The sequence below is a fragment of the Scatophagus argus genome, chromosome 15 (assembly GCF_020382885.2).
Source record: "Scatophagus argus isolate fScaArg1 chromosome 15, fScaArg1.pri, whole genome shotgun sequence".
Lineage (NCBI taxonomy): Eukaryota > Metazoa > Chordata > Actinopteri > Scatophagidae > Scatophagus > Scatophagus argus.
The window spans coordinates 13,202,762-13,218,883 of record NC_058507.1 but is presented as its reverse complement, the minus strand read 5'-3'; the positions used below and the strand labels follow the sequence as shown (position 1 = coordinate 13,218,883).

At 42.2% G+C, this 16,122-nt stretch overlaps 3 protein-coding genes across 10 annotated transcripts; 2 read left to right on the top strand and 1 right to left on the bottom strand.

Moving 5' to 3' along the window:
* Position 1: 1 nt before the first annotated feature.
* vash1 (vasohibin 1) lies at positions 2-5,323 on the top strand. 5 transcript variants are annotated; one of them, XM_046412073.1, is made up of 9 exons: positions 3-229; positions 536-548; positions 679-982; positions 1,446-1,534; positions 1,903-1,959; positions 2,299-2,373; positions 2,608-2,989; positions 3,623-3,732; positions 3,926-5,323. In XM_046412073.1, the coding sequence occupies exons 3-9, from the start codon at positions 761-763 to the stop codon at positions 3,996-3,998; spliced, it is 1,008 nt and encodes a 335-aa protein (XP_046268029.1). In that variant the 5' UTR covers positions 3-229; positions 536-548; positions 679-760; the 3' UTR covers positions 3,999-5,323. The 5 variants fall into 5 exon arrangements, with proteins under 5 accessions (XP_046268028.1, XP_046268029.1, XP_046268027.1 ...); XM_046412072.1 differs by having other exon boundaries at positions 2-982; positions 3,926-4,031; positions 4,192-5,323; XM_046412071.1 differs by having other exon boundaries at positions 3-548.
* A 152-nt stretch (positions 5,324-5,475) lies between these two features.
* angel1 (angel homolog 1 (Drosophila)) lies at positions 5,476-11,049 on the bottom strand. 4 transcript variants are annotated; one of them, XM_046412067.1, is made up of 12 exons: positions 10,764-10,896; positions 10,519-10,593; positions 9,530-10,426; positions 9,170-9,405; positions 9,008-9,077; positions 8,462-8,904; positions 8,201-8,342; positions 7,957-8,067; positions 7,811-7,847; positions 7,380-7,543; positions 7,134-7,298; positions 5,476-5,914 (listed from the first exon to the last, which is right to left on the bottom strand). In XM_046412067.1, exons 1-11 carry the CDS (start codon positions 10,789-10,791, stop codon positions 7,138-7,140), a joined length of 2,364 nt encoding a protein of 787 aa, XP_046268023.1. In that variant the 5' UTR covers positions 10,792-10,896; the 3' UTR covers positions 5,476-5,914; positions 7,134-7,137. The 4 variants fall into 4 exon arrangements, with proteins under 4 accessions (XP_046268023.1, XP_046268022.1, XP_046268024.1 ...); XM_046412066.1 differs by lacking the exon at positions 5,476-5,914 and having other exon boundaries at positions 6,273-7,298; XM_046412068.1 differs by lacking the exons at positions 5,476-5,914; positions 10,519-10,593; positions 10,764-10,896 and adding an exon at positions 10,898-11,049 and having other exon boundaries at positions 6,273-7,298.
* A 339-nt stretch (positions 11,050-11,388) lies between these two features.
* Positions 11,389-16,033, top strand: LOC124071944 (leucine-rich repeat-containing protein 74A). Its single transcript, XM_046413023.1, has 13 exons — positions 11,389-11,564; positions 11,787-11,962; positions 12,047-12,154; positions 12,271-12,364; positions 12,603-12,652; positions 12,761-12,842; positions 12,974-13,059; positions 13,139-13,333; positions 13,419-13,514; positions 13,852-13,995; positions 14,132-14,236; positions 14,525-14,610; positions 14,776-16,033. The coding sequence occupies exons 1-13, from the start codon at positions 11,462-11,464 to the stop codon at positions 15,383-15,385; spliced, it is 1,935 nt and encodes a 644-aa protein (XP_046268979.1). The 5' UTR covers positions 11,389-11,461; the 3' UTR covers positions 15,386-16,033.
* Positions 16,034-16,122: the final 89 nt, after the last annotated feature.

Here is a 16,122-nt window from a genome sequence, read left to right as displayed (position 1 = left end):
GGGAGCATGCGCAGTAGAGGGGGGTCTGGGAGTGTCTGAGCAGCTCGTTGGACGTGAATCCAACCCGCATTTGCTGAACCCAGGAGTGTGTTTGTGAACAATGAACTGGCTGACTTCGAAGAAAACGATTTGAAACGGAGATGAAGCGGACGTTTGAGGAGGGTGGAGGTGATGGGTTGTACAGCAGCGGTGATTTGGCGGATATCTGTGACGTGAATGACCTCTAACGGTGCAGGAAATTTGTGATGTCTAATACTTTGTTGTCTGCAGTCAATCCTCTTTCAGACTGATAACGTTACATTCTTGTGCTTGCTTACTGAACTTTCACAGCATCGTCATTAAAATAGCCTACACGTGTAAACGCTAGTTTTTATTTAGATGAGTATGTGATCATTGAATGGCCTGTGGGCTGCTAGACTGAACCAAAGTGCTGAATACTTACAGAAAAATTCTTAATTCTAAAAAAAGAGGATTGTTTTTATTTATTTTTTTTACCTCGCTTGTGACATTATTGCTGATTCTCCTGCTGCTTCATCTTGGTTTCAAAGGTGAGTTAAATTACAGCAGATTTAAGACACAACAGCACTGACTTTTGACTTGAAGCGCGGGTGCCACATGGTGCTGTGTGTGTCATGAGTTGGCCATCTGTTGTGGGAACCTACTTAACCCCGCAAGCAGATTAACCAGCGAATAGGTCCAAGGCATCCGTGTGGACATTCTGTGTGCCTGGACTCAGTGGGAGATTCCTGGTGGAAGAGAGATGCTGAGGGCCACTGTGGGTTCGGTGCAGGAGAGAGACGAGGAGCAGGAGGATGAAGGTGAAGAAGAGCTGAGGGATGGAGGGGTGCCTTTCTATGTGAACAGAGGAGGCCTCCCGGTGGATGAGGAGACTTGGGAGAGGATGTGGCGCCATGTGGCCCGAATACACCCCAGTGGTGAAGCTTTGGCGAGGGAGATCCGGGGTGCCACCGACTTTCCCAAGGTAAAAGTGTTGGCTTTGGAAAGCTGCAGCTGATTCCACATGACAGGAGTTACTGGTGTGCTTCACGCTGTGCGTGCGAAATGTACACGTAGTGGAGAAGCAGTTTAGTGTCGTGGAAAATGTTGAATACAGTGTTGCTCTGCAGTCCCACATGACAATATACAAATCCATATGCCACTTGCCTACTATGATAATTTGTGCTGTCGTAATAGTAGTAAAGCACAATGCTTGTTTTGTTCACAGTACACTTGAATGCTACAGATTGATTAAGATGCAGAATAATGGTATTCTTCATTCACTTCTCATGGGAATGACAAGTTAAAGAGCAATTATGATAACTCTTGTCATTTGTTAAGATAGATAGAGAGGAGCATAGAAGTTACACAAGACTACATTCTCCAGCTGCAATGAATATTGGGATTGTACAATGGTGATGCAGTCATTTGCCTGCTCTGCCCCACAGATTCCAATACCGAGTGTGCCTACATACCAGCCTACCACCACTATCCCACAGCGCTTGGAAGCCATACAGAAATACATCAGGGAATTGCAGTATCCTTTGACTAAGTTGGGACAGCTGACTTGTTAGTGCAGCAGTAGTAATTTGTTTTTGATAACATCTCGTTTATAGTATGGAAGATATATTTTATGCACTGTAAAATGTAAGGATGATGCTTACAAACTACCTTTTATCAATCCTACTGACCAACTGTTTTGACACACTTTGATAAATATGGGCCCGACATTAAAAAGTGGGCCACTTTAGATACTATATTAGGCTTCATTTCCAGTCAGAGCAGAGATTCATCTATAATTAACAAACAAACTATGAATAACACAAAGCACTGAGTGTTTCTCTCCCCTCCCTGCTGTACACAGTATTTTCCCTGTTATTTTATCACCTTAACTCTGTCGTACAGGTACAATCACACGGGTACACAGTTTTTTGAAATTAAGAAAAGCCGGCCTCTTACTGCGTAAGCCCATTTTTACTTTTATCCAAGACTGATCATCAGTTTTAGACTCAGAACTTTATGGCAGCAGCCACCAGATGTCTTCGACAGTGCGTGTTGATTTCTTGTGCTTGAGCATATGCTGCTGATACATACAGAGAAGCTGTATCTCCGAGCTTTGTGAGTAGAAATTAACATCAAGCAGTACAGGCCTGGAACAGAATCTGGACCTTGTTTTATGAAATTTAGTAGCACAGATTTCCCTGGTTTTTGTTGACAGGGTGTTCATATCATCTGCTGTGCACGCAGTAGTATACCAGTGTCTTATATCATGGATAACCAATGTTCCATTGTTCTGCACAGGTTGATGGACATTGCTAAAGAGATGACACGGGAGGCTCTGCCAATCAAATGCCTGGAGGCGGTGATCCTTGGGATGTATCTTTACAGCATGTGACTTTACACTTTCTATGTTTTGATTAGAAGTTTCATTGCCATGACTGTTTAGACTGAAAGCTCTTTTTTTAAAAAAACACACACAACAACAACCAAACTTGTTCCGGTAGTGGGGTGTGATGTCTTATGTGGTACACTTAAAATACGTTGTCTTTCCAAATTTTGCTCAAGACTTGACAATCAGAGATAGAATTTCCTTGACCCAGCTTTGCACAGTTACCTCACTAACAACATGCCGGGTGTGGAGCGCTTCCCCCTCAGCTTTCAGTCTCAGTTCTCAGGGAACCAATTCCACCACATCGTGCTAGGAGTCCACAGTGGAGGGCGCTTTGGCGCGCTGGGCATCAGCCGAAGGGAGGACCTCATGTTCAAGCCCCTGGAGCTCCGGACATTGATGGACTTGGTGCAAGAATTCGAAGGAGCCTACAGGGGCTATTGGCACACGCTGCGTAAGGTCAGGATCGGCCAGTACGTGTCCCATGACCCTCACAGCGTGGAGCAGATAGAATGGAAACATTCGATACTAGACCTGGAGAAGCTGAGCAAGGAGGAGCTTCGGAAGGAGCTGGAGAGGCACACTCGAGACATGAGGCTGAAGGTACAGCACTGTGTTGGAGTTTTCTTAACCACTGTCAGTGTCAGTGCAGGGAAACTGCAATCCAAACATTAAGCAAATGTTTTTGCACATTTAACTTTTGCTTTATATTTCTCAAATTTTCTTTTTTTGTTAAAATTTTGTATATTTAAAATCTCATTGCGGTTGACACCAGTACAGGCTGCTTGAGCCTGTGCAGGACTGAAGACAATGATGAGAAATGTAATCAAATCTCAGCAGGACTGCCCCTCCTTTCCGTTTATTAGATTTCTGTTGACGTGCTACGTCTTCGGTCACAGTGACACTTAGCTGACCTGCTATCTGAGGAGTGATTTCTTTCAAATGATGCCCTCTCATCACCACTCATGCTAACATAATGAAGGCAGCTTTGATGCTGAGCTCTGTGCATAATAAAACTAATGTGATGGCTTGACTCGGCTCTGCGGCGCTTCATGCACAGCTGGCTCAATCTATCTAGCTGATCTTTTACAGTGGGTACTCTGCACAGTCACATTAAAAATACAGACTCATTTCAGACACTGACCCCCCCCCCCCCCCCCAAGTACAACAGGGACATGAGCACAGTCAACTTGCCTGTATGCAAAATGATTGAAATTCTGTGAACTGTTTTTGCAGATAGGAAAGCCTGCACCACCCTCTCCTACCAAAGACCGAAGAAACAGCATGGGCTCACCCCTCAGAGGGCCGAGCAGCCCCATTCGCAGGATCAGCCGTGTTGAGCGACGGTACGATTAATCATGTGTTCCACATGACTTGGATCTGCACTAAAAATACAGGCACTAGTCACTGATGTGACATGTTTTTAGACACTGGAAACACTATAACTGTCTTATGAGCAAGGTGAAGTACTTCGTGAATTGGTCACAGTTTCCTTCTTGTGTGAATAAAACCCGTTGTCTTGTGTCTGTTTCGTTGCAGTCCCTCCGGAGAGAAGAAGGTTTTGGAGCAAAAATCATCTGCAGACATGAATGGATACCAGATTCGAGTTTGAAGAAGAATTTTAGCTCGCTTGTAAAGTCACAAGGTACCACACAGTTGTTTTCATAGGGTCATCAATTTACTCTTCTTACTATTTTTTGTACACATATTGGCCTGTTCACAGGATGCAGTGTTGAATAGGTCACCAGCAACTTTTCCTCTCAAAACAAACGCCTCATTCCACTTCCCCATGTCTGTGTTGTTAGAGGCGTTTCCTGGAGCTGCACTGTGGATAGTGATTGGTGCTGTTCCCAATGTTCCCAAATCATAAAAAGGTGTCAAATGTGCAGTACATTGTAAAGATTTTTCAATAACTGCAGAGTTCTGCTAACTCAACACCATGAGAAATATGATTCTTACACTAAGTGGTAATCTTTCCCAGTGTCAGGGAAATGTGCTACTGGACATATCATAGGTTTCTGTGGTTTTATCATGTTCAACAAAAGCTCTTAAGGTTTGTCTGCAATCTGTATCGTCGTACTGTAAGTGTGCAAATATATGTAATGTGATTTTTACATCCACTTAGGCTCTGCTGGACAGCTACTGCTTGTATAGTGACTAGTTTGCCACCACTACCCTCGTGCCTTGTATGAAAATTCAAAGAGAAGAAAAACACTTTTTATATCCACATTATCTCATTGCATAACTGAATAAAAAGCAGTGTAATCTCTGCTCTTCCAAAATACTGAAAATGAATGAATAGTGTGAGACAGTTCTTTGACAGCTAATATCCAGATGCTAGTATGTTTAGCATGCTCTGTAAATTACTGAAATCTTGACTGAATATGGGACTGGATACACAATATACCTAAGTGTATTTAAGAGTATTTGTTGAGTGATACTGAGAAACAGAAGTTTTCACATGAACCAAGACAGCTATCGAGATTTCCATGGCAATGCAGCTGATTGATCTTATCTGCATTTTATGTAGATGTAAAGTAATGACAAGTCAGTCTATATGTACTGTATGACTGCTTTGTTTCTAACTTTGATTTGTAGCAATTTTATCCAATATTTCACTTGCCTTAAATGGTATCCAAGCAACTGACTTCCATTTAAGGTGTAAAGAAGTTTGTTTACAGCACTTTTATCTGCATTTTGTAAATCTTTTTTTAATCAGATATTCTGTCATTTTATACCTCCTTCAGTGTTGGTGTTCACCAGTGGACCGCTTAATATTTACCACACTTGAAAATGTTGCAGCAGCCGTCATTTTAATGTGTCCAGTACTGTAGGTGTTGTCCATTTTCCTTTCAGCGCTCTGTCTGTAACACAGCTGTTTTATACTAGAAGACTGTTGATTTACAGGATCACAATAAAGTCTCATTTTGATTGTGACGACAATTTTGTTTTCCTATTCAATGTTGTAATGATAGCGATTTTATAAGCTCACAGTTATGTATTTAATTACTTTGCTTTAATTTAAGCAGTCTAAATCCAAAAAAACCCAGATATTCAGCACTGTAATCAGTTGTCAGACAGGAAATGGGGCCAAAACAGTCAACAGTTCAAACTGAGCACAGGGTGTCCTCAGTTGAAGGGCAGCTTTTGGCAGCGAGGCAAATGATGACGAGAATGGACTCGGGAGAGCTCTTAACGCTACCCGTTTATACAAAGGAAACTTAATGCCAACAACTCCATAAAAGGAAAGAATAACCCTCTGTGTGCAGCAAAACAGTGCATTAAAAACACCCCAGTCAAACCAAATGGGGCAGTTTCAGTGTGTTCACACTCTGGATCTCACAATATCTACTAGATTACTTGCAACATCTGAAATTTAAAAACAAGTCTGACATTGTTTGCCATTATTATTCCATTCACCACATTGTTTAGATGTGTGATCAGGGATTGTGCAGTTAAATGGATCCTCCAGTGGATGGATGCAAGTCCACCTCAGTGCAGCCATCAGCTAATATGGCTTAATGGCTCCTGCAATCAATGGGAAAACATGTTAGCAAGGAAGCAGTAAGCCAACAACATACCTCTCAATGTTGTGATACGACTCTACAACTACATGTGTGAAAGAGTGGCAAGATTGGTGCCAGTGAGCTCCTTAAAACAAGGCTTTATTAATGTTATGGCAGTTGCCTTGGTGAAGAGAAGTCATGATAAACAGATCCCTATCCTGGCTTCCCCCAGATTCCAGATGTCAAAACACTTTGTCCACCAGTGTTTGTAAGATAAACAGAAGGCATAATGACCTATTAGTGAAGAAAGCCTACTGACCTACTTTGTTTACTTGCATGCGTTTGATGCCACAAGGGGAGTAAAGATACACACAATCTGATACATTAACGTTTTCAACTCACGGATGACTGTATTATACGGCGAATACATTAACACAGTGACAAGAATGAATGAGGAGTGAAAGACTGATGAGAATCACCTGTGCAGACATCATACTGCCCACATATAACACAAAGCTCTCTCGCCAAGCCCTGTCATGCATGAACACTCAACTATCTGCATGAATTATTCATCCATGCATCAACCACACACACCTACCATACACAGACATCTTCGCCCTGACGCACTGAGTGCCTTAGTGTAGTGGGATGGGAGGGGCAGAGCCAATATTCAGGTCACAATCTCAGCAAGAGTTCGGGCAGGATACACAAAGAGTCAGACACCAAGTGGAGGATTTAGTGCTGTTGGATGCATTTAACTGTGCTACATTATAAACCCAGAAAAGAGTAACAAAATCTCAGCTCGGGAGGCAGACTTTGCTTTCTTTAAAGTGTTAAAGAAAAAAAATATTCAGTAGTTTTACTACCTGAAAGAACAGAACTGACTCATCAAATAAATCTAATTCTCATTTGAAAATTGAGTTTAAAATAAAATATGATAAAGCAGTTGCTGACGGCAAAATGAACAAGTCAGTGGATAATCACAAGAATATAAGTTAAAGCAGTCACTGCCTTTCATTTTTAAATGAACTATTACAGCATCATCATTAATAAGATTTGTCATATCTCAGTAATAGCTCTGCATCATTAATTTGAAGAAAACCAAGTGGAACAAATACACTAGCATAACATTATTTTTCCATGCTTACCATACAAACAAGAACAAAAAACAAATGTGCACAGAGCGAAACACGAATCATTTGCACAGAAACATACTTATCCTGCAACATCTCTGGGCTCACCCAGTCATGAGGCATTCAGGTCCACCTGGAATTTGGCCATAAGACTGAGATGGTCAGAGGGGAATATGTAATTGGGAAGGCCCTTCATTGACCACAAGACATCCTCTGATAGGAGCGAGAGTGAACCAGTCAGCTTCAAACCCTCTCTCACACAGTCACCACCAGCTGAGAAAAAGAAAAAAATTAATAAGTTATCTACATTTGCAAACTCTTTCAGGGATGCACACTGTCCTTTGTGTCATATACCTTTTCCGTCAGCAGTTAAGGTGCGCCTTGGGCTGTAGAAGATGTAGTCGACAGTGGCTCCCACTTCAGAGTGCAGGGTTGTAACTTCTGGGCTGCCGGAGCCTTGAAGAACGTGTTTGTAGACGGACTCCAAGTCCAACTGATGACAAATAGTATGTCTGAACCTGTGACACAAAAGTTATTACTAAAATCATCTCAGTTCTACTTAACTGAGCTTTTATGCCCCATTTTTATATCTTCTTATTTTGTTCATCACACATGAACCTGACAAATAACATGCAAAACTTGCTAAATGATTAAGATTAAGTTGAACTTAAAAAAAGAAACTTGGACTTTTATTGTATTGTTTACTGCTGTGACACTACGTTGGTATCTGATACTATAGCCTGTATGTATGAAGGCAAGATGACAAAAACTGCATGTTAACTGACCTTTTATCATAAGGCTGATGATTTTCCCTTGAAGCATCTGTGCATAAAAACAAAGAAGATCCAGATATTCAAACCAATGTAGAAATATAAGAAAATGGTGGATAAATTTTAAGTGATGTTATCATTTTTGTACTGCAAAACTGTACCTGGTGTGCAGTCAGTCACGCCAGGGATCAGCTCCAAGTTCAGAGGCCGGACACATGCAGCTGGACAGAAGCGCAGCTGTAGCAAGAAGTCGTGGCTGTACTGACCTTTCCCTACACAGGAACAACAAATATACAACGTGAAGCGAGACAAGAAATGAAACACAAAAGAATATAATTCATTCTTTGGAACAATATTATAATAATAACAGCAGGTACAAAGCAAGCAACAGCTTCAAACACTGACCTGGTTTCTGTCTCTGGCTCTGAAGTATCTCCTGGACAGTTGCGTACTGGCAGTTGCAAGTGATTCCCAGACAGCTGGGCCACAGGGGAGCAAACAGTCTGGGACAAAGGACTTTGTATGACAAGTCCTCTTGACCGGATACCTGTTGCATATGGATGTATACACACATAGTTACAGAGGTAATTCCCGCAAGAGCTGATCATTTTTTATTTTATAGTCACTGATTATACTAAGTTGGTCTTTGCAATGTTTTAGTCTCACCATCCACGCTGGTATCCCCTGGAAATAGAGCTCACCGGTGGTGATCAGCTGGTACAAAGGCATGTGGGGGACAGAGTTAAAGTCCCCACACAATATAAGGTTACAGTGTTCACCTTTGGCCTTACAGGACTTGACCACTCTGTCGATTTCTGCCAGCATTATGGCTAGCTGAGCTAGTTTCACATCACCCCTCCTGGGGTTGAAGAGCAGGTGGGTGTTGGCCACGCAGAGGGGTGGGCCCAACGCCTTAACATCTGACCCCCGAGTAACCACCGGACGAAGCAACAAAACAATGCCCACATTGTGACGGTCCAGCAGCCCCGTCTCAGGCCTGAAGAACTCCAGCGGTGTGACTGATAACTCCAAGAAGCAGCTGCTACGATAGCAAATAGCACAGCCATCTGTCTTGGTCCCTGTCCGGCGCTTGTACACACAGGCGTAGCCTGGAAGAGAGAGGAAACAAGAGGACAATATATTTAATGTCTATGTCATAATATAATATCCTCAAAACATGACTGTTCCACTATATTGTCTCAGATGACCTACCCATCTGAGACAGGGCTGGATACAGTTGTTCGTGGTAGTGGTTCTCCTGAACCTCTTGGAGACACAGAATCTACATGCAGGACATAAGCAACTCAGTAGTGGACACTTCAGATTAGATATAAAATGTAGCTAGTTTCAGGAAAAAAGGTGCATTTGACTCACATCTGGTGCCCATTTCAGTATTTCCTCGAGTAGTAGGCTGCAGCGGTAGCTCCAGTCCAGCACTTCCAGGGGGCAGTGTGTGTAGAGCTCCTGATTGGCTTTTAGTAGGTCCTCTGCAAGGATGTTGTAGGACATAACAGTGAAGTCCATCAAGGCCTTTGTGAATGGGAATGGTTTCAGGACAGGCTCTGCTGCAGAGGCAGTTTCATCCCTCTCCTCCATTACTCGCCACATTACTGGGTGGATGACAAACACATCCATACAGTTGGATATTAAACCACTGGTGAGTTAGACAAATTTCACTCCCATGGAAATATTACATATTTCCAGGATCTTAATTACAAAAATTAAGATCCTCACCTTCAAAAGGCACTGTTGGGTCTGCTGGAGGGTAATAGCTCATTGCAGGACATTGCCACAGTGGGCACTGCGCTTCGGCCAGACCAGGACCTGCAGGAAAGTGCCAGCCAGTTTGTTTATCATATTCCTCACCGACTTTAAGGTGGTTTTGAGTGTGAGAGAGAAGAGAGGCAGATATCAACTTAGAGCTTTCCCAAACATTGATTCCATCAGCAGTGGGAAACGCATATTCATCCCAGTACTCCGTCACTTCTGCTGTAGTTTTGTCTGACACTTCCACACTTGGTGTCTGAATCTCCTCCTGTAATGGAATGGTGGTTTCTGATATGCTGGGCTCAGCTGAAGTTACAGACTCTTCCAAGCTTGGTATCTTTATTTTTTTCTGCACTGGACAGGTGGTTTCTGGAGAACTGTCCTCTGTCTGCAGGTGCTCCAATTGTACCTTAAGTTCTTGCTCTGGACTAATGCGGTCAGTTGGAAAAATGCATCCATACTCTGTGTTTTTCTTCATATAGGACACCTTATGGTGAATTATTTCCTCATCCTCTTGCATGGGACCTTCCACTTTGTCTTGTTGTTGTCTATTTCTGGTCTCAGCTTCTTTCTCCTTAACTGGGGGTTGTAGCTCAAACATCTGTGAAGCCTCATTTTTTGTTTCTTCATGCAGGACAGTCGTCAGCTGTTCTTTGTCAGTGTCAAGCCTAACACTGTCATCTTTTTCTAGGCTTGGTTCTTTCATCCTTTCTTTCGTTTCTCCCGCCACCCCACAGTTTGGACTGAGGCACTGGTCCAACAGGGTTGTCTGAGACTGGATAAATCTTCTGGTTGTGACAGTACCACCATCCCACGCTGCCGTTCCATAAACCACTGCAGGTGGCAGACCCTTCTTTGAGGCCCCTTTAAGACAAGATCAGAGTCAAAATTTGTGTCACTGAGTTTACCAAAACATTGACAACTACTGTTGAACGCCACATATGAAAACTGTCTACCTGAACCTGAACATAAACCACACGGCAAAGCAGTCACACGTGTTGATGTTGTGACGTAAAGAGGGAAGTGCGAGCTAAAAAAACAATGCAAACATGAGCGTTTCCGCGAGCCAACGTCAGATTTAGGTACAGTTCGACAACATAATGTATATTAGGTTTTTGTTTTTACAAAGGAGAATGTATTATATGTCACTGGAAGACAACAGGACACGTGTCTCACCAAACTGGTAATGACAGAAACGGACAAACTGCCCAATCAGCAGTGACCGACATTTAAAGTTAGCAACCGTTAGCTCCCAACAGATGGTTACTGAACTCAAATACACGCACGGTTCTCATTCAAGACACTTTTAAACACGGACACCACTGCAAGTTTTACCTGAGAATCGATTAGTCAGGTACCGTGACAACGGATAGAGCGCATAAAATAACAGGCTGCCAATCATGTTTCTCCGCTGAAGTCAGCGCATGCGCGTTCTGTTGATGGTGTGAGAAGTTAGAGGTTAAGGGTCAAGTCAAATGTTACTGGTGTGGGTTCCAAATTGATGTTTTTGTTTTTGTGTTGTTGTTTCTTACTCTGTTAAAAAATAAAGAATAAAATAAATAAAACAAGACAAATTTATTCAACATTCTACATAAGAAAAGATAAAATGAAAACTGACAACATCCTATGAAAAGTTATTTTACTATGTCATGTTGTGCTTAAAGTTTTGCTTGGATTTCCTGAAGTCACAATTGTAACCACACTGAGCCATAAATTGTTAATGACATGTTACCTGAGGGGTAAAATTACCTGCCACCGGCCAGCACAGACCTATTTCATTTCACTCTGCTGGCGCACAGGCCTACAGAACACACAGGAATAAATTAACAAATAAACCAAAGACTGTGCTTACCTTGTCTGGTAAATACTTTCAAACATTGTCTCTGACAGCAGAGAGCAATGTCGACACTCTCTTTTGAGTCCCTTTGCTTAAAGGATGATGATTGTTCTTCCTCACCCCAAGACACTGAGGATGAATTTGACACAGACTTGGAGTCAGATGGTAAGTACATTAAACTCATTTCTGGATTCATTCTTGATATTGTAAGTAATTATGCCGCTAAAACTGTAAATCTGTAAATTTATACTTTTAATTCACAATTCAGGGGTAAAACGTTTCTAATTTCAAAAAAACAATGTTTGCTTTGACAAAGTGTTAGTGTAAAACACACATTCATGACTTTATGCATAGACTGGAATACTATATTGGCTTACTCATTTCCAGAAAAAGAGGAGAGCAACAAGGTGATGTCTATATCTGAGCTGTACCTTCAGGCCTGCAGGCTGGTGGGTGTGGTGCCAGTCTCATACTTTATACGAAACCTCGACTCTACAACCATGGCCCTCAGCCACCATGGGCTAGGACCCCTGGGTTGCAAGGCGCTTGCTATTGCTTTAGTGGTAAGCTTAAAATGAAAGTGTGTTACAGTTATGGAATGCATCTTTTTACAAATAAAACATTTCTGACAAGCGCTTTGTATTTAGTCTGATATGCACATCAATACTCTGGAACTGGCAGACAATCACATTGAGGCTGAGGGAACCAAATACCTTGGAGAGATGCTGAGGGCTAATTTCACCATTCAACACCTGGTATGTTGGAAAGAAAACCTGCCACTAGAGGGCACAAGCGCTTTTCAGGTGACTTTTTGCTTGACTTTTGCAATGGGGAATACAGCAGATTGTACCAGCATCTGTCCTGTTTTCAGGATCTGTCCAACAACTATCTGCAGTCTGCAGGAGCTGAATGTGTGGCCAAGATCTTGCTGGACAACATTTCATTAAAATGTATTAAACTTTCAGGTACTGTGCACCTCATCAGTATTTAACTGTACTGACAGTGTAATGATATGGCCTCCATAGACCAGGCTAGACACAATGATGGATTCAGATTCAAGTTTCCACCAAGTCCTTAATCAAAACAGTGAATCTCAACCAGCTTGTGGTGCTTGTCAGGGTTAACCCTGTGATTAAGATCAGTGAATTTAGTCATCCAAGAAGTATTTTGTATATTTAAACTTTTAATATTTTGTCCTTACAGGAAATGGATTTACTGATGATGATGCTAAATATTTTGCAGGTGCCTTGTCTGTAAGTGATCATACTGTTGAGGATCATAAGTTGTGATTTGCTATTAACTAATGGAAGGTTATTTGGTTACTTTTGCAATTCTTATGTTGATAATATTTTTACATTTAGAGCAATTCCAGAATAAAGGAAGTAGACCTGAGCCATAATGAGTTTTGTGGAAAAGGAGGGGAATATTTGGGACAACTGCTGGGTACAGTAAAATTGACTCATCTTACTGTCTTTGTAAATGTGGCCAAATGCATTGTTTCACTTGATGAATGTAGAAAAAAGTGGATACAGGATCCATGTACTTTTTTATGATTCTACCTTCCATTTGTGCAGCAAACAATGAGAGTGTTGAGGTGCTGGATCTTAGCTGGAATCATATTAGAATGAAAGGGGCTGTGGCATTTTGTGCTGGTCTCAAGGTATGACTGTATGACAAATTAATAAAATCACTGACTTGGTATACAATCTGATACATCTGATCACATTCTCCATATATAGGTAAATATGATGTTGAAACACCTCGACTTATCGTGGAATGGTTTTGGGAATGAGGGTGCCCTGGCCATGGGAGAGGCCTTAAAATTCAATAATACTCTGGTACACCTCAACCTCAACAACAACCGCCTCACCAATGAAGGCGTTGGCATGCTGTGCAGGGGTCTGGAGTTCAATGACACACTCCGAGTCCTACTGGTGGGTGGACCAGATTGTGTTAAGCTAACATGCATTGGTTTGGCTACAGATATATTTGAAGTTTTATTGTCTCACTCTCCTGTAGCTGGCTTACAACTCTTTAACAGTAGAGGGAGCACTGGCCCTGGTTAATGTGGTGAAGAACACATCAAAAACTGCCTTGGAGGAGATCAACATATGCGTGAGTTCAGCGCCGTTGCTAGTCATTTGGGTGCCCTAAGCACAAATGCTTTGTGGTGCCATATCGTAACTAGTGCCTAGCCTATTATGATGATTGATGATTTTTTTTTGGTGCCCCCGCTGGCACTTGGTTCCCTACGCACTGTGCGTAATGTGCATGTGCGGAGCAACGGCGCTGTGTGAGTTACTGTGACACCTTCTCCCACTCTAGTCACTTTGTCTTTCTCTCATATCATTTGATTATAGTTCAGACAAAACATACTGTCACCATGAAGTAAAGCACAATTAATACCATGTTGTATATACCATCTTGTCTGTTCACTTTTTTTCCCAAGCAGAATGTGCTGGTAAATGAGAACTTTGTGCATCTGCTGGAAGTAACATGTCAGGAGCATCCTGGTCTAGATGTACAGTATGGAGGAGTTGGAGGCTTCATAGCTAAGAAACCACTAAAACGTGTTGATCCCATGAAAGTCATCCAGGTCTGTTTTGTCACCTAATAAGAATAAGTACTCCTTAATCTGAAATGAATGGTTGCTTTCCATTCTATTTGTTTGAAAATATTATCTTGCATTAATTTCAAAACTGTCAAAATGTCTTCTCCCAATGTTTTTGAAGGACTATTTGGACCAGCGAAAACTACGTCTGTGGGATTTCTTTCGGAACATTGACAAAGATGGCACTATGCGAGTCCCTGTTGCTGACTTCAGGAAGGCTGTGCAGGTTTCCAAATTAAGTGATATATCGAACAATGCAGAGTCAATGACATTTGCGTGGTGTGCTGCACTGGTCAGTTTCACTGATAGCATACCTTGAAATTATCCTCTGAAATCATGCATGATGAGCTCTCTTCTAATCATTTTCACAAGTCTTTTCTAATGCAAATCACTGACCAACATGCGTTAGAGAATCAATAAAAGCCTGTTGTAAAGGATAGGTGAATCACTGAAAGAAGAAACTTCAAGTTAACTGATCCTGACTTTTTCCTTCTATTCTGTGAAAATATGATAGCAATCGAGTATTCCTTTGGACCGTTACCAGATTGAGGAGCTCATTCAGAGACTTGATCGTGACAGGACAGGAATGGTGGACTACAGGTGAGTGCATCTACTGTTTGCTCTCACTCACAGATGGGCCTTTTAAAAGCTTCACAAGCCTGTAATGTGTTATGGTCGATTGTTGCAAAGCATTAAGCAGTGGTGTTGCAAAAGAGCCCCACATAGCAGCCTGAAAGGTTCATAGGATTATCTGTTTGTGTGCAGGGGATTGGCGGACACAAGGAAACAGATGATGAGGGATCACCGCCGCCAGCTGAGGAAGGTTGAATCCCGTCAGAAGAAAGAGAAGCAGAAGAGTGACCGCATCCTCAAGACCTTCCAGAGTGCAGTGGAGGCAGTAACACCACGCAGCTCCATGGTCATATCTCCAGGGGCTGCCAAAGAGGATTCAAGTGGCCCTCAGCACTTTTCTGCCACTCCTCTAAGCTCTTGGCACCACATTGTCATGTCCAACAGCAGTCGTTATTCTGTCACTAATCTGAGCAATGAGTATGTCCACCTGCCCATGATAGGAGGCACCACCCATTACCGTCCCACCAGTTCCCCAGCCATGCGCTCCTACTCCCAGCCAAACCTGCTGGATGACTCTTCTTGCTCCGTTCAAGGCAAGTCCATCTCTGCCCAGGGTATACGCTCTGATCCAGAGATGGGCCACAGCAAGCTAAGCTCCACGGCTAACCACCTGACCAGATCAAGGCCTGCTCTTAATGTCAAGCAGCCAGAGCCTAAAGCCAAAACCAAGAAAGTAAAGAAAAAGAAAACTGTGAAACGTGTGAATCAAAGCTCAAAGAATCCCACACAAACTGTCAAGTGACTATCAAACATTATACAATGCTATGAAAGACTGTTTTTTTTTCTGCTTCACACTGTTAGCATCTTTGTTACACACAATTTCTAAATAAAAATAAAAGTAGTATTTGTCCTGCTTCTAATCTCTAAAAATCACAGTTGTGCTCTGTATATTCAGCATTCGTCCCTCAATCAACAGTTCTGTTCACCAGATCTGTTTTCCTCTCCAACAGCCCAACCACCATGAACTATGAGTCAAGGGTGATTCCTAGGGCTGGCAACAGATTGTCCTACTCTAACTCCAACAATCAGAACCTTGACTGTGCTGCTGATAAAACTGGCCTGTGAGTGACCTATGCTACAGAGGAGTCTGGTGGCCGAATGGTCATTGATAAAATAAACGAGCTTTCTTTTGGGGTTGAGGAGATATGGCAGACTAGTATCTATAACCCAGATGTGCGCAATGCCTTCATGGTGTGTGACATGAAGAAATATTTTACAAGTATGACACCAAAACCATACAAGAGAGCTATATTAGTGTTCCTTTTCAGAGGCCCCACAATAAGTTTTCCAACCTGGACTACAATCCCACTGACCAGAGACTCTGCATGTACAATGATGACTACTATGTTAACTACCATTTGTGCTTTAACCACACAGCTGAAGTCACCATTTCCCCTGAGCTAAATCTTTACCTGTGATTTACTGAGGTATGACATCTCAGCACTGAGTAAATCAGTGAGTATATCTCTAATTTTTCTT